This window comes from Tinamus guttatus, unplaced genomic scaffold (genome assembly GCF_059628265.1).
Source record: "Tinamus guttatus ecotype Peru unplaced genomic scaffold, ASM5962826v1 Tinamus_guttatus_pri_ptg000480l, whole genome shotgun sequence".
Lineage (NCBI taxonomy): Eukaryota > Metazoa > Chordata > Aves > Tinamiformes > Tinamidae > Tinamus > Tinamus guttatus.
The window spans coordinates 1,119,289-1,136,321 of NW_028289014.1; the positions used below are offsets into that span (position 1 = coordinate 1,119,289).

Sequence of the window (17,033 nt, forward strand, 5' to 3'; positions counted from 1 at the left end):
CTCCTACAGCGGGTGCTCCAGCTCGGTCCTGCGCGTCCCGGCGCAGCAAAACGGCCCCGACGGGGGGGGATGTTGCTAAAACGGCTGCGCTGCAGCGCCCGGGGCCTGGGCTGCCTTGCAGAGAGGGAGGAGGAGGAGGAGGAAGGGCGGCAGAAGGGACCGTGGGCAGCGCTCGTGCCCTGTGCACACGTGGCGGGTAGGAGCAAACCCAAGGCACGGCGAGTGTGTCCCCGTGTAGCCACCCAGTAAGGTTGTTTTTTTGTTTGTGTGTTTTATTTTAAGCAACCAGGTGATGCTCTTTCATGGCCTGGCAAAAGCCCTGGCATTTGCCCAGAAGCTGCAAACGGGACCAGCCCTCCCTCCTGCCACCCGTCACATCCCATCCCGGAAAAGCCCAAACTGTTGGAGGAGGGAAAATAAAAAAACAGAACCAAAAGAGGGGCAGAGGAGAGGAAAGGAGGGGGAACCAGGTTGGAAATAATAATAATTAAAAACAAAACCCAGCTTTGCATTAACGGTTTTTTGATCTCACACTATGTGTGTGCAAGAAAAGGAACCAAAAACCAAATCCAGAAACATGCTGGAAGTACTGAGACCAAATGGAAAGCAAGAGATAAAATTACAGATATTAAATAGGCTGCCTGGCTGTCTGGTAGAAGACTAGGTCGCTTCGGTTACAAAAAGGACTATACATTCAAGAGGCTCCAAACTGTGGGGCGACTGATGTTAAACTCGTGTTAATTAATAGTTAGGCTGGACTTCTCAAGTCCATCTTTAGAACTCTTCACAATACAAGCAAGCTATTTTGTAAAAAATATACACTATAGACACACATCTCCTCCCCATCCTGGCGCATGCCGGAGCGGGTCCCCGCGCGCTCGCGGGGCCGGGATGCTCCTGGCACAACCGAAGGGTGAACACGGGCTTCTCGCGGGTACCCGTCACCAGAGACCCCCTTGGCTTTGCAAGGGGAGATGTATTTACAGCGGCCTGGCCCCGTGCTGTCCTGTACAAACGTCCCTGCTCCAAGCGAGCCGGGAGGAGAGCCGAGAGGGGCTGGGAGATGAGGAAAACCAGAGGAAGGAAGGAAGGAAGCGGGCGGGTTGCTCGCCCAAGCCCTGTGCGCCCGACGCCGCTGATGCCACTGGACTCCTATGTCCTACCAGGGATCCGGCCACGCAAACACGAGCCCGGCCACGGAGCATCCTTGGCCGGAGCTCCGCGTTGCCATAGAAACGCGTGATCCCGGCGCTGCGAGCGGACAAGGCCCTTCCATGAAACGCGTCTCCTCCTCCGGTAGCTGGAGATCGGCTCAGGTTCGAGAGCAAAGCGTTTGGAAGGGGGAAACGCACCGTTCCGACAGAGCTTGTGGAGAAACACAGCAGTAAGACGCTCCGAAGCGGCTCGCGGGGCCGGAGCAGGACCCCTCGGGGCAACACGGCCACCCCGCGCGCCCGGCCGCTACAGTAGCTTTTTGCTAGCTGGCACGTACTGTCTCTATAAATTTTAGTACAAAAAAAAAAAAAAAAAAAAAAAACAACAACTTAAAAAATACAGAAACTAGGTCAATTTGTTAAACTACATATTTACAGGTAATTACAGTGTTTTTACTCACAACAACTAAGCGGATTGCCAGGGAGAAGGGCAGAGCGTGCGTGTCCGGGGGCACCCGTGTGCAGGGGAGCGGGGCGGGCGATGCCGGGCTCGGACACAGCCCTGGTGGCAGCTCCTGCCCTGCGGAGCGAGCAGGCAGAGAGGGAAGGGTCTCCCCTTTTTTTGGTGTCTAGAGCGTGGCTTGAAGACGTTTTGGGGGGCGTAAAGCAAAGGGTCGGGCACCAAACTGCCTTCCCTGCTGCGAGGAGTCCTCGGGCGACGCGCGCGTATCCAGACAGCCGCAGCTCTAGGGGCTGGTTTGCCAGCACGTCCCCGTTCACTAAGTCTCTCTCCTTTCGATCCCTACAGACCATCTCACACGTCTCCGAACAGGCTCCGGCTCCAGCAACTTGCGCCACCGGAGAGGAAGGCAGCGGAGGGGCCGCTCTGCTCCGCGCGCTCGGCTCGCTCCAAGGTGCTCCCAAACAGGAGCATGGGAAAGGCGGGGATGACAGGGATGTCCCAACCAGACCCAAGCGCCTCCTAAAACACTCGCGAGAGACTTTTAAAAAGGCATTGGGAAAAGTGCCTCCGCTTTTCCGGCAGCAAAAGGAGCGCCGGTGCCTGGCACGCTGCAAACCGGCCTTCCGTGCTCCACTCAGACCTGACTCAGCCAAAACCCGTTCTCTCCACCCTGCCAAAGGTCTCGCGGAGACGTCAGGGTCTTTAATGGGCAAAGAGAAGGGAGGAAAGGGGCTGCACGGCTGGCAGAGCTCATGGTGGACGGCGGCCGCGTGCCCGGCCCCGCTTGACCCCTTCGCTAAGAGACAGCCCATGGCACGACCACTAGAATGGGACAGAAGCATCAAGCAGGTGTCCTAGGAGAGACCAAGGATGTCCCTAGCACTTCCCTGTCTTGTTCTTGGCTTTGCTGCTTCCTTCTGCTCCCCGCTGTGAGCTCTCCTACCCGCCCGCTCCCCCAGCACAGGCAGCTCCAAGCGCCAGGATCCGGGCAAGGGCTTTTCCCTGGGTGCTCCGGCCCCGCTGCAGCGAGCTGGGAGCTCCAGAACAGCAGCGCCGAAGCGCCCCAAGCGCAATGCGGAGAGCAGAGAAATATATACAAACGAGATTATCATATATATATATATGCAGAGAGATGTGCGTATTCAACAGAGTAATGGTAGACAGTGGCACAATACAATTTATTGCCTCCCAAGAAATGGCACGTAAGCAGGGCCGGGGAAGGGCAGCGCGGCGCCGAGCCGGCCCTTCTCCCTGCGGGGGAATAAACAGCATCATCCCAGGATCTACCACGGCGCCTGCTGCACAGGCCCCAGCGAATGTGCAAGGCACATCCTTCCGGAGGGGAGGGATGCAGGGGATGCAGGGGGACAGGCAGGAATGCGCTGTGCAGGGCTCGGGATCTCGCACCACCTTGAACCCCTTGAAGCTGCTGGGCTTGGAGCAGACGTGGGGGAAAGAGCTGAGCTCCCTTTGGGGGCTGCCCAGGCCGTCCAGCACAGGCGGCTGCTGCTCCCGGGACCACGGGGAACAAGAAAAACACGGTCCCGGTCACCGGTTTTAATTAAGTAAAAACCAAAAGAACTTCAAATCAGACGCAGAGGTGAAAGCACTGGCTCCTCTGGTTTTATACCTTTGGGCTAAACTTCATCAGAACTTCAGGTGTTTGCAAAGGGGAAAGAGAAAATAATCATAGATTAACAGATTGTAGGTGTGATCTGGAAATACTGCAGCAAAATTTGCACAGTAGTCCCTACAGAAGAATTTCCCCAGTGCTAGAATTAACACAGCTGATGTAAAAGCATCTTTGCGGAGGTACTGAAGTAGCTTCAATTTATGGGTTACGATATTTTAAAACCAAGTTTAGGGCATGACTGTGACAAGTACAAGAGGGAGTAATTTGCCTTGCTTTTAAAAATAGAGTTTGCAAACTGATTCAGAAAGTGTTTGCTCCTCTCTAGCATATTCTGCAGGTGCTCATATATCTCAAAAAATCTCTTTGAGATATATTAAAACTCTCGACACCGATGACCTCCTCCTATACCTCCTGTGTACAACCTGATCTCGAGTCTCTGGCTACAGCTGCTTCCTCTTGAGATCAGGCTTATTTAGGCCAGCTTTCCTTCCCACGGGCACACACAGGGACACACACATTTAGACCAGTTGATCTGAATCAGTTTTTGCAAACTATTTTAATTAAAATATTAACTTGTTGGAATAGTCCAGGTCTGCACATGATATACATGTAAAAATGGTTACTACACAATTCTTTTTGAATACAAAAAAGCCAATATGGGATAGCCATCATTTGGATTCAGCATTCAGTCATGCTTGACATTACACAAAGAGATGGGTTGAGAGAATTCTGTTGAAGTAGCTCAATCTAAGCCAGAGACTTTGACCAAATTTGAACCATAACAGAAGCAAAAGAATGAACCCACTGAACTTGCAGGTACAGCTCGTCCCTGCTGCCGCTGCTGCTGTCTGCGATTGAGGAGCTGAACTGCAAAACATTGTGTTAGCACCACGCTCCGGGCACACCCTCCACGCTCGCATTGCAACTCCCAACACAATTTGGGCTTTGGGGATTTTCATTTCATTTTTTTTTCTTTCCTTCTAAATCCAGGACAATACAGGTACCTTTCCTACCTCAGTTTTGCTGCATTTTGACAACATCGCAATGTAAAAGAATGCCCCCCCCACCCCTCAAATCCAATTCCACATTAAAAAACACAGTTGAAGAAGGAATAGGACAATCCATGGTCATCGCCTGCTGCAGGGGGCAAGCAAACCAGCCCCCTCCTTGGCACCACTGCCTCATCCCAAGCTTCCATGAACTGTTAATACTACTAAGCTCCTTACCGAGGGGCTGCTCAAACAGATTTTGGTATTGTTTCCATCTTTGATTAGAGTGATATGCTGTGCCGAAGCGCTGGAAATCCCACTTGGATTCACCAGACGTTGGCAGAGAGTTAAGGACTGGGAATAGATGTTAATTTAGCTAATGAAAGAATGTCGCCGTGTTGAGAGTACTGAACAGCAGCGAGACTAGAGTAATTACTATATAAATATGTCACATGGACAAACACATTCGGAAAACCTTGCTTTTGAGCCCTATAAACATATTAAAGGCAAATCCTAGAGTTAGCAGCTAGTGTTTTCTTCAAGATGATTAGTGTGCAAGGAAAAACATTTACAAAGAACCCTGGCTGGTCAGTCCCCAAGACAGAAATCTTCGCCTCAAGCCAAACTTCATCGACCTGCTCTTCTCCTAACCCCACGGTGCGGGCACCGCCACGAGAGCACGGGGGCATCTCCAATGGCCAGCACTAAGGGATGACACTGCCACAAAGTCATTTGACTCCCTGACCCTTTCTGGCTGGATTGATTTCACAACCACCTTTGCTTCCTTTCAGTAGTACAGCAGCTCCAAGGAGCCTCTGGAAGTAGTGCCTTCTCGCATGGTGTGACAGGCTGCCAAACAATCACAGCATTTCTAGGGACTGTAGAAGTTGTAAAATATTGCAGCAACCAAAATAATAAAAAGGAGCCTCACATGCAGCAAGATCTACAGTGGTGATGTGGGTTAGTCATCAGCTGGGAAAGAGTCATTGGCTCAGCTCCTCCTGGTACACTGTGGCAACTAAACATTTAAACAGTTGGCTACACTCTACATGTAAACAGGAAATTGCAACAAGCCAAAAAGGTAATAAATTGGTGGATGTAGTGTAATAATGAAAAATCCGATCAATGGCATTTTGTGACTATGGCATTCTTCAAAATACCTCTGGCATTTGAGATTTGATTGGCTGAAAATCTAACATTTCTGAATGGAGCAAAAAGGACTATGCTGGGCTCCAAGAATTATTCTGATGCTTAGCTAAAATGAGATGTCACAGTATTAGCTGTACAAGTGCATTACTTAAGCTCCTCTGCCCAACCTCACCTGAGCTAACAGCAGCACAGTCAGGGAGTGCCAAAGCAGGAATATAACTGAACATTTCTAGCCTGTTCCCTCCAGACGGGTTCACTCGTGCAGGTCTCGGGAGGCTGACTGGTGCCTTCTGAGAGAACGACTCTTCTTAAACACCACGGAGTGGGCACTTGGGTCCAAGGGCCCTGCCGAGCCCCGGTGTCTCTTGGCCTCTCTTCTTACCCTTCTTCCTCACCTACAAGCCTCTGAAAATGCCTCCTGGCAGAGGCAATACTCTAGAAATGTATCCAATTTTATGACAAATAAAAATGGAACAGAAGATCCAGCTGTTCCTCCCTTGGATGTTGGCTTAAAGGCAGCTCACCTGGTTTTTGCAGGGTGGCAGTTAGAAATTTATGGACATGGGAGGAGGTCTCCATTCTCCCTCAGACTTCATATGGATGGCATGACAACGACAGTCTGAGGCCCTGCTGTCATGTCAGTGTGACAACCACCAGCCAACTCTTCTGACTAATTGCATATATTTCTCAGATGCCCTCCCAAGTCCCCTCCAAGAAGTAAAAACAAACAGACAAACGAAAACCAACCCTCCCAACCCTGCAGCCAAATACTATGACATCCCAGTTAGTAAACACAAAACATAATGCTTTACAAAATGAATACAATATTCCATGTGCACCCAGCTTCCACACGTCAGCACCGCACTGAGGAGGCTGCTGGGCTGGTGTCTGTAGGCAGTTTCTGTTGGCAGACAGCTCCAGTGGAATTGCCACCCTCAGTTATTGTTTAAGTTATGTATAAGACATGTGTGAACCATTGGATATTTGTGAAGTAACACTTGTGCTCCTGCTCATGCCCTGTTCCGTCCGTCCCCCAGAAGCCGTCCGCCTCAGAGCCTGGGGGCTGTTGCGGACCCCTATAGCACTACCTCGAGGTACCCCCTGCATGGGCCCCGAGGGGTGACCCCATGGCTGGGGTCCACCTTGCATTGGATGGCCCCAAGCTTGTGGTGGGCCACCCATGGGATGACCCCAGTGAGGTCCTGCGCCCCCAGTAGGATTATGGGACCAGCCAGAAGCTCCCGGGTAGCTGTGGCTGAACGCCTCGGGGGAGAGATTAGAAAGAACCATGTTACTAAAACCTAGCCTCATGCTTTCTGAGTCAAAGGCTTCGATCTCGCGAGCCTGACGCTCCAGCAGGCTTCGTATCCGTTCGGTGCGCTCGTTCTGCAACGCCAGCATCTCCTCCTCGATCTGGGAAAGGAAAAAGAGAGGACAGTCTGTAGCAGAGGACTCCCTTGCAGGTGGGGCCTCAAGCCCCTGAAGGACTTGTATGAGCGAGCGAACAGGGAACCTTCTTCCCAGGTTTCTCCAAAAGATGGGATCTCAATCAGGCGTCCCTCAAAACACAACCCAAGCAGAAGGATAAAAAGCAGTGGCCAAGACAAACCCGGTTCATTAGCATCTCCCCTGCTGTCAGCAGCCTCACGGCCAGGCTTTCCCGGTCTGTACTGAGGGCACTGGAGAGAGCCCTCATTCTGTTGCCTTAGTCAGGGAATATGCAAGGTGACTTCATCTGGAATTTAGGAAACAATCTGCTCCAGGGTGAGTCATCTCCTGGGCCATTTGGGGCTTTCAGAAACTGCCTTATTCACTTGCTATTCCTCAGTGCTGGGAGAGCGACTCTCTGCACAGAGCAGCCCTGCTTGCACTCTCTGAAAGCTGCACAGTGGTCAGCTGGCTTGGAAGTGGCAGAGCATGAGGAAGGAGTTTTCTCTGACTTCAGCTCTTTAAAATTCTGCACTTGTTTCTTCCAGCACTACCAGCTAAGAGGAATCTCTCCTCTCCTTTCAAACTAATGTCTTCAGTACGTGAAGTAGCACACAGTTTTCAGTCTTTGTGACAACAAAACAAACAGGACTTAAGTGTGTCTGAACTTCACAGAAAGATATGGCTAATGCCAGCACTTAGGAATGACCTCAGGATGCAGGACTCTGAAGATGGAGTGTCAGAGGCTCATGAGAAAGAAAAGAGTAAATGTGAAGTCTTTTTTAACGTCACTCTTGGGACGTGCTCACTACTCGTGCAATATGAGCAACATAGCATCACGGTATAACATGTGCAAGTCCCTCAGGGAAACTTAAAACTGCCCATGGATTGAGCTGGCTACTCCCTACTCAGCCTGAAGTCACAGATCCGCATGTTCTGCTGAATTCCTAGGAAAGGGCACCATCAAAAAGCACTATGCTGAAAAAGTAACAGAGTCCTAGGCACCCACTGACCTCTGGAATCTGGTTTTATTGTTGACTATCAGAGACTGACCTTGCTGTAGGCTATGTATATATATATGTAAATATATATATACACACACAGAAGTATATATGTTTGTGCATATAAATTCAGAGATCCACCTTGTGCACATACCTGCCTTTCCTCAGACTGCACATGTATGTACTGGGTGGCATCGCTGAGCTACCCACCCAACAAAACTTGCAACTCTTAACTCTTCCAAAACCAAGATCAAAAAACCCCAGGTTCTGGCAATCAGAAAGAACATCCACTGGTGCAGGCGGGTGCTGCATTCGTTTCCCGTTAGCAGTCACTAAGAAACTGTCATCCCCGTTAAAAAGCAATGGCCCACAACTTGGAAGCTGCAAGGCAGGAGTACTAGATATAGATGTTGAAGGACCCTTTTTTTGCTATTTTAAGGCAGTAATAACATTAAAACCAGCAATGGCTTAAACCTGTTATTAATGGCCAGGGACCCTTGGTCCAAAACACAAAAAAACCCAAAAAACAAAATCCCCACTTAAATAGCAACAAAACAAAAAACGCTGCTGCAAAGAGATGTCAGAAGTTGATTTCTGGGGGCCCGCGGGTGCCACATCGTGTTTTCACACATTAAATTGCTTCCAGAGATTCAACTTGCTGTTAGAGACCTCAGTGCAATAGGACTGTGCTGCTTTCTCAGAGGTCCTTTCTCTGCTGACCGGGAGGTGGAGCAGTTTGACTCAGATGAGGTCCCTCTAGCAGCAGAGCATCCATCTGCCTGGCCTCTGGGGGAAGCGAGTGTGAAGAACCTGGAGGCCACCGAGTAATTGCCACGATTTAATGATCACTGATCAGCAAAGTTTGGAGCTGCCCCATGAACAGTGATGACTGGCACCCACAGGGCAAATCCAGAGGGGAAAAACTCCCAGGACAAAGACTGGCTGGGCCTTCCTTTGGCAGGCGAGAGCTTTTCCCTTTTCCCAGTGTGCGTAGGCCACACGTTTCTACACACACCATGTGTCTGGCACTGGATAGGAGAGCCTGGTCCAACAGGAAAGCCCTTAAATACAGGTAGTCAATTCAAGCTGAAATCTAGGGAGCAGCAGGTCCCACGCTTGCATGTCTGGCTACTTCAGTTTGCTTAAAACAGTAGCACAAATATAAACACTTCCACAACTTCAATGACATTTCACTGGGAAACTGCAGCTCAGTGTCCACAGATTGACAAATGGAACGGAGCTGCAGTAAAATTGTATCTTGCCACAAAACACAGGGGCTCAAATTATAAGTTAACCTTAATGAATTTTACCTTTTTCCTCTCAAGTCACTTACTGCCAATACCAGGGAAAGAAATATCTTAGATTTGATAGCTGTCTGCCTTCTGACAAACTGGGAAGGTCGATTTGCAGCTCAGGGACTGAAGGGACAGTTCACTATCCCTTCTGCCCAGAGAGGCAGACTTCCTCCAACATCCTTCAAAAGTGACCAGAAGCAGCTCACAAAGGCTGAACTTTCTGCCAGCTCAACCATCCTGTGTGTCACCAAGCCATCATCCTGGCAAGGCCAATATCAAAATGATCTACATCGCTACACACTGCAAGGTAAGAGCAATTCCTCTCTCCACTGAAAGGCATGGTGCAATTTAAGATGTGAAATAAGGACAGTGTCATGGTGCTCTCCTGCCCGTTTTACCTTCTGCTCAAGGAGGGCCCGGCGGAGGGACACCCTCTGCTCAAGGTCACGCAGCTCCCGATCATGCTGGGCTTCTGCCTGCATCTTGATTTTACTCTGATATGCATTCAGCAGCTCCAACTCCTGCTGCAGCTGCATCTTCAAAACCTGGCACTCTGCTTCCTGTGCTTCGTCCAAACGCAGCTGGGAAAGGCAGACAATAGAGACATTTCACTATGGGGCAACCACTCATGACACTCTGGGGGAGGACTGTGGGGAGGGGAAGAGAATGGGATGGGACTTTTGTTTTCTTAGCAATACAGTTGGCCTCTATTGTACTTAGTTGCACTGGACAGAGAACCTACAGTGACCAAGACTGGTGACAGCGAGGCCACAGCGCTGCTGCGAGTGATGCTGCTGCGCGGTGGTGCCTGAGGGACCACGGTCCATACGATGAGGAGCAGATTGCTGGAGGTGGTAGCATCCACAGCTCTCCTTTTCATTAGAGGCACAGCTTAAAGAAAAGCTCTCCTGTTCAACTGGATTAACCCATTTCCTGTATGTGGGAGACTTAAGTCCACATCCCTGCCAAGGCAGGACTTAGAACTAAAGCATAAAATGACAAGCTTAGAAACCTGTAAGCAACATGATACTGAACTTTTAACCTTCCCATTAAGAAATTAAGACAGCTACCCTGTCTCACACTGTCGTATTTGTGCAGACTGATGTGCACGGATGCAGTATGCAAGAAGTGCAAAGAAAATTGTACATTCAGTTGTAGCACGGACTCAAAGCATTGCTCATGTGGTCATTCCTTAAAAGGAGAGTTTACAGCATTTTTGCACCACTTTTTGCATTACTTCAAAAAGTCTGAACTCCTCCATGACTCACTGAGCACCTTCCACCAGTGGGACATGCTTTGGTTGCTATCGTTGAAAACTCAGGATCTCCATGACTTAGACAGCAAGGCTGCATGTCATTTAATGAAGCTCCATCAAGAGCTTTCACACTGCCTCATTTCATGCAGAAGCAATCATGTGGCCACACAGATGCATCACTCTGCATCTCTGTAACAGCAGCTTCACCCTGCCTGAAGGGGGTGACTCCTTCCTCCTAAGTGAATGCTGATTTTAAACACAGAGGACTGTGCTGCCTATGGCATACACAGCATGGAAGCAGAAACCCTGGCGCTATCAGGATACAGCCTGAGTAAGATGGAAACATCCCCAACTTGGCTGAGGAACCCTGGGTCCCTGCGAGGTGACTCACAGCTTGTGTAGAGAGCATTTCATTAATGCTGTGATCATACTGCTCAGCCAGGATAGCCAGCTTCCGTGTCTGCTCCTCCTTGAGCCGTTTGAGGACAGCTTTATGTTCACTCTTTGGCGTGGTCTCCAGCAGATGGTTTCTCAGTGCTTTGTACTGTCTGGTTTGGATCTTGCATGTATCCTGAAACTGCTTCTTTATCTGTAGTTCTTTTGACTGGAAAGATGGAGGGGACACAAACAAAAAAAGAAAAAAAGAAAAAAAAAGCACATTTCAAATGGGAGAAATATCCATTCAAATGGATATTTAGGATTACATTAAGAATATGAGTTCAAGAATCCACAAAAATTCACATATATTAACATCTACAGTGCAAGGAGGGAAGCAAAATACACAAGAGGCAACGACTACTGCTGCAGCTGCTTTGACACCGCTACTGTGCAAAACAATTACAACGCAGACACTTTTGTAACAAAGCTCCAGCCTAAATACAGCTGTCTCTACACAAAGAGCCTCACATTTGTCACTGGACTGGATCCAATCCTGGGTGCTGCTTTTCAAGAAGACTTCTTGAGGGATAGGACTAATATTTATTAGCACTGAAAGCCATGCTCATACATGGTTGTGCTTGTATGGCACATACACATGAAGAGCACTTAATGTTATGAAAAGCAGCAGATCTGGTGCATGGAAGGGACAGGGAAAAAGGGCAGCACTTTTTCCATTACGCTCTTCGTGAATGAAGGATGTATTCTAGCCCTTGGTTCCTAAGAATTTGGTATTCATAAGGATACTCAAAAATGGCTTGGAAAGATTAAACATCTGAAGAGGTGCAGCACAAGCAACACGAGCAGCGAGCCAGCCCAGCAAACAGAGCAATCCCCCAGTCCCATCGGAGGGGAACTGGAGATGGGTTTTCCCTTTGCACTTGCCAGCATCTCTGTATTATTTCAGTTTTGTGGCTGCGCACAGAACTGTGAGACATCAGTTCTGGAAAAGGTACTTACAGTTGCCATCAACTTTGCTGCCTGACCTTGGATAAATTCGTTCTTTTTTTCACCTATCTTACCTGTCCCGAGAGCAGCTTTATAAGGGTTAAGATCTGCAAAGTGTTTTAAGATCCTGAAAAGGAAACTTCTCCAGAGTTCCCTGCATGTTGCTATATGGGGACTGGCTGGGGTGCTTCTAGCTAAGCAAAATCCAGAAGAAATGAGTGATGGTGGTGAAGTTCTCCATACCACGGGCCATTTATACCATCAACCACCACAGTCAAATCCTGAAGTGATGGGAACAGGCAGCAGTATGAGAACAGATTCCTGCTCCTTGGATAGCCTGGAAGAACTCTGGTTTCTCAGCATCAAAGCAGGTATGTGGATGTGTGTGGCCAGCTTCTCCTGCACTAACTCGAGCCTTAGCAGGGTGATAAGCACTTGCAGCTACCTATAAAGATTGAGAGGGATCAGACAATACATCCACCCCATTTAGATGTTGGCATTAACCAATGATTTTCTTTGCTGAGCTGATGAAGAAAAATGGACAGAGGCGGTTTTGATTCAACCAGTGCACACCTTCACAGAGAAGAAGACATCACTGTGACCCTTTCTAAATTTACAGGAAGTTATTTTCCTCCAGGAAACTTTTAGGGTTGTTTCTCTCTGCCCCAAGGGAAATACCTGCAGGTTTCATACTCACAGCAAGGATCTGGTCATGGCAAAACACTCACAAGCTATTTTGTCCTCACTTTCTGTGAGGTTTCACTTGGACACCAGACGTCTGTTTACAGCCTTCCAACCCGAAGGCTTTAACAACAGGAAACAGAAGGGAGGGGCAAGGCTTCCAGTCAGGCTTCTGACAAGATCATTTTGACCTCGCATTGTGAAATACCACCAAGAGGGTATTTGCATCACAATTAAAACACTCAAAATAATAACAGAGCAGTTTTCACTGAAGGGTGAATTCCAGGCCTCATGCCTTCCCATGCAGTAAGATTTGCAAAAAACACTGACCATTAAGAACTGCTTTCAGGACAAAGGACTTCTCTAAAAACAAAGCAAAAACCTGGACCCTCTGTCCTCCAAGGAAAACTCTGCTGGGGAGAAAAACGAAGCCAAGAGTCCAATTACCTAGTCAAATAAGTCCTTGCCTGCATTAGTTAGAAGCAAGGGAAAGAGTTAATAGCAGGGAAGGATCACAATAAAAAGGGGATTGTGCTACAAACGGAGCGAGCGTCCAGCGGGCTGCGTTACTAGTGCTGGGTGTCCGTGGAGGTGCCAGACTGACAGCTCAAGCCTGAAATCCTTCCCTAAGCCAGAGCTGCTTCCACCAAAACGCTCCCAGCCGGCCCCAAGGAGGAGAAGGGGCCCAAACAGTCTGCAAAGGTGAGGGGGGAGCCAAGACTTCCCAGCGCTCCCGTTTCGCCATCCCGACCGGCAGCACGGGGCCGAGCACGGACACGGTGCCCGCTCCTGCTGCATCCCCTCACCTTGGGCAGGCAGAGCTCCTTCATGCTAAGCTTGCACGGATCAGCCTAATGCAGCTGCTTCAGTTTTATTCAGCTCAGAGCGCGGCGTCTTTGTGAAGTCACCAGCTATTTATACATTATATCCTTGGAGATTCTCAGCGGTGATCAGATGGTCCGTTTTACTCACCAGCCAGGTTTTTCACTGCTTAGTATAATTCTCTAACATTGACAAACTCCACGTTTAACTCTTGCTGAAATTCTATTTTTGGCCGGTCGCTTTCCAGACAATCCCCATAAGCAGAGGGCTTGCAGGTGCTGCAAACTAAGCAAGATGGAAACACCACCAAGCAGGAAGACCCGGAACAGCAGCGAGCCCCCATGCTCCCGATGCCACACACTCCTTTTGGTTTTGGCACGACTAGAGCCTGGGTGGAGGGGAAGGCGGCTGCTACGTGAAAGGCCTGATACTCCACACAGACACTCCAGAATAAACCACTGGATTTCTTTTGATGAAGTGAAGGCTTCAATAAAAACACTAAGAGCCTCAATTACAGAGGTCCTATAGATCTGGTCAGCCACCACAGAGGCGAGGGAAGGGCAAGAACCCCAAGGGAGCACAATACAGTGAAGGGCAGCGTTGCCACCCTCCTCTTCCTCAGGATGCTGCCAAGTGGCATCTCCCTCCACATTTGCTGGCACATCACATTAATACAAACAGTAGCAAAAGTAGCAAGGTGTGCTAACCAGGAGAAGCAGTGCATTTCACTTCTTTGCTGCACATGGCAACACAAACCCTTTAAAAACAGAAAAAGAAAGAAAGAAAGAAAAGAAACCTCCACCCAAATAGACCTCCACAGAATATGGCTTCTTTACAGAAAGTTTATCTTCTTGTGTGCGGGGGAAGAGGATCAGAAAATGGTGTAGGAGGAGGAAGGACACTGCAAAGATTAAATGCATTTTAAATTAACACAGAAAGGAGGGCAGGTTGCTGAGAATGGGATGCTTTTCAGACAAATGAGGGAATATTGCTGTTAGAGCCTGCCTATACCACACTGCAACCCTGATCACCATCGCTACAGTTCATCCTAGTGCTGGTGACTTGCAGGGCTGCAGTCATGCAGCCTGACAAACGTGACGCTCCTCTCAAACCACGTTAATTACAGAATCAAATACCTCCTCCAATTATTGAGCTTCAAAACATACTGCAAATAAGAACTCAGCTGCAGCCTGGCCTCACGCTGCACTGCTCCCGTGCACCACGTGCACAGGCCCTGGCACCCTGAGCTGCCCGGTACCACCTTCCCGCTGCTACCAGCGGCGTGTCCTGCTCCTGCAGCTCATTCCCGGCGCTGCTGCATCCCACGGTACCTTCAGGCTCTTGGGCTGCTGCCGGACCTCCATGACGTGCTTGCGCCGCAGCTCCCGCTCGCGGCGCTTGTTGTACTCCAGCTGGTTGGTGAGCTCGGTCTGGTGCTGGAGCCGGATGAGCTCGCAGCGCATCTTCTGGATGGTGCTGAGGTGGCGGAACTCCAGCTCCTGCATGGACTCGTGCTGCCGCAGCAGCATGGCGTGCTCCAGGTCCTTCTGCGTCTGCCTCTTGTTTAACTCCTGCCGGGAGGACAGAGGCAACTGTTAGATGCTTTGTTTGCTTGGTCCTGCGTTCAGGATGGGACATTTCACTGGGTCCACAAGGCATTTCCCCCTTTCCAAGGGGGGAAATTTGAGGACAGGGTACAGTTTCTATATCTTATCAGAAAGAAACAACATTGCCATCAAAAGATTTTTCCTTCCACATTTCTCCTTTCTTCTTCCTGCCCTGGATGTTCAAGAGGATGCGCAGGAAGCATTTTCTGGGAAGGACAGTAATTGTTTCCTCTATGGAAACAATTATTTCCTCTATCTATTCCCTTACCTCCCGAACCAGGTCCTGCTCCAGATTATGGCGCCCAAGGAGCATCCGTCTCTTAAAGCGGCGACACTCCAGCTCCAAGTACTGTCGCTGACGTCTCAGCAGGTTGGCTTCTTCCTCTGCCTGGAAATGCTGGATATTCTCCTTCTGCTTGGAAAGCCACTCCTGCTTCTCCTTCTTTGGAGTGCTCTGGTTTTCATTCAGCTCCTGATAACAGCAAAATAATTAACTGTGGAATAACCACACTAAGCTCCTTGGCACTGACCAACTGGACAGACCTGCCCAATAAACCACATTTCAGGCAAGGCAGTTCCACCTGGTTTTCTCAGGGCCATTACCATCAAAGCCTTTGTAAATGCATCATATCTAAGGAAACATCAGGAGACAGCTCAAACTGGGGCAAAATTAACTGCAGCTCTCTTTGCATTGACCATCTTAGGTAGTCAAAAACGTGAGCGTGGCAGGGCCACTCACTGAGATTCTGTAACTTACAGAAACAATATGAAGAAGAATATAAAGGTGAAATACCTAAGGCCATGTTTTCCACATCAGTATTAAATTCAATATGTTGCTTGAAACATCTTTGATAATGGAATTTGCGTGCTTGAATTTCATACTAGAGATTTCCACGCAATTATACATTTCAGCTCAAGTATTAGAACTATATTTCATCAAGGGGTCAATCTAATCCTGGTGTGCCTGTCTAGAAACAGATTCCAAGTTATTATAGCCTGCGCTGCTATAGATTTGCTGTTAGACCTCTCAGCTTTCTGCTGTTCAGCTTTTTAACTCTCAGGAGATGTCTATGTTTTGTATGACAACCCTTTGGATTTCATAGTTGCAGGTTCCAAAGCTGCACCACATAAACTGATGGCTGAGCAGTAAATAGTTCCTTTTAAAGGGCAGCTGAAATTACAGGCACTATAAATAACATTTCTGAAAGAAATAGGAAGTTTGATTCAACAGTAGTTCTGCATTTCACATAGATCATTCACTAAAATACATTGATTATTAAACTATTACACATCTTTCTCTGTTAAAACTAACTACTGATTTATAGATATTTTTCTTTAAAAAATCTGCAGGTCACCTTTACTGTCCTATTTTCTTGCTGCCACAGAGGCATCATTTAAATGATGGGAAGCTTCACTAATTGCTGCAGCACTGTTCAATACTGCAGCACCAAGACACACTCACTACCTTTCCTTAAACTGTTTTCATTCCTTTGGATTGCTAAATGTGTATGCTTCTGGCTAAAATAATAATAATAATAATAATAATACCAAACAGAAGGCAAATATACATGTCAACTTTAGGATAAATTCTCTTATTCTAAGGTCAGAAATACTGAAAAAATACAGTATATAACAGGAGAACTGGCTGAAACTAGTAGGTTTTCTTGCTCATAGAGGGCACTCTTATTCCTGAATGCTCACTGCTGTTGTATTGCACATTACACTATTTATTCACCTTTCCCCTTATAGATCTCTTACCTCTTTCAGCTGCTCTTTACGGAGCTTATATTCTCTCTTCTGGGATTCCAGGAAACTGTTCAGTTCTTTTTTCTGCTGGGCCTGAATATGCTGTTGAAACTTCTTTTCTTCGTTGGCCATCACTTTAGCCTGCAGCAAGTCCAGAGGCAAATCAGCCTGATGCCTGATTGATTACAGCCCATCTTCCATTTCAGCCCCGGTACCCAGAACTCACGGTACAGACCCCACGATACTCACCACGTCTTTGGAAAACAGCAAGTCCTGGGAGCTTTCCCTCACCCTCTTTCCTTCCCCCCCCCACAATCACATCCCACAGGAGTCCTTTTCCAGTGCTTTGTTTTCTACACCCTGATGTTCAGCTATTCTTACACCAAAATCAACTCCCTACGGCAAGCTGTATCTTTAGCCTTGCACC

At 48.4% G+C, this 17,033-nt stretch overlaps 1 protein-coding gene across 1 annotated transcript in view; it reads right to left on the reverse strand.

Moving 5' to 3' along the window:
• Positions 1 to 3,741: 3,741 nt before the first annotated feature.
• Positions 3,742 to 17,033, reverse strand: part of TAOK1 (TAO kinase 1) — a 59,641-nt gene continuing 46,349 nt past the window's right edge. Inside the window, exons 15-20 of the mRNA XM_088533104.1 lie at positions 16,619 to 16,747; positions 15,129 to 15,332; positions 14,585 to 14,824; positions 10,759 to 10,971; positions 9,511 to 9,693; positions 3,742 to 6,801 (exon numbers count right to left, since the gene is read on the reverse strand). Of these exons, the coding sequence (XP_088389230.1) occupies positions 6,340 to 6,801; positions 9,511 to 9,693; positions 10,759 to 10,971; positions 14,585 to 14,824; positions 15,129 to 15,332; positions 16,619 to 16,747 (1,431 nt within the window). The 3' untranslated portion in view covers positions 3,742 to 6,339. The remainder of the gene's footprint in view (positions 6,802 to 9,510; positions 9,694 to 10,758; positions 10,972 to 14,584; positions 14,825 to 15,128; positions 15,333 to 16,618; positions 16,748 to 17,033) is intronic.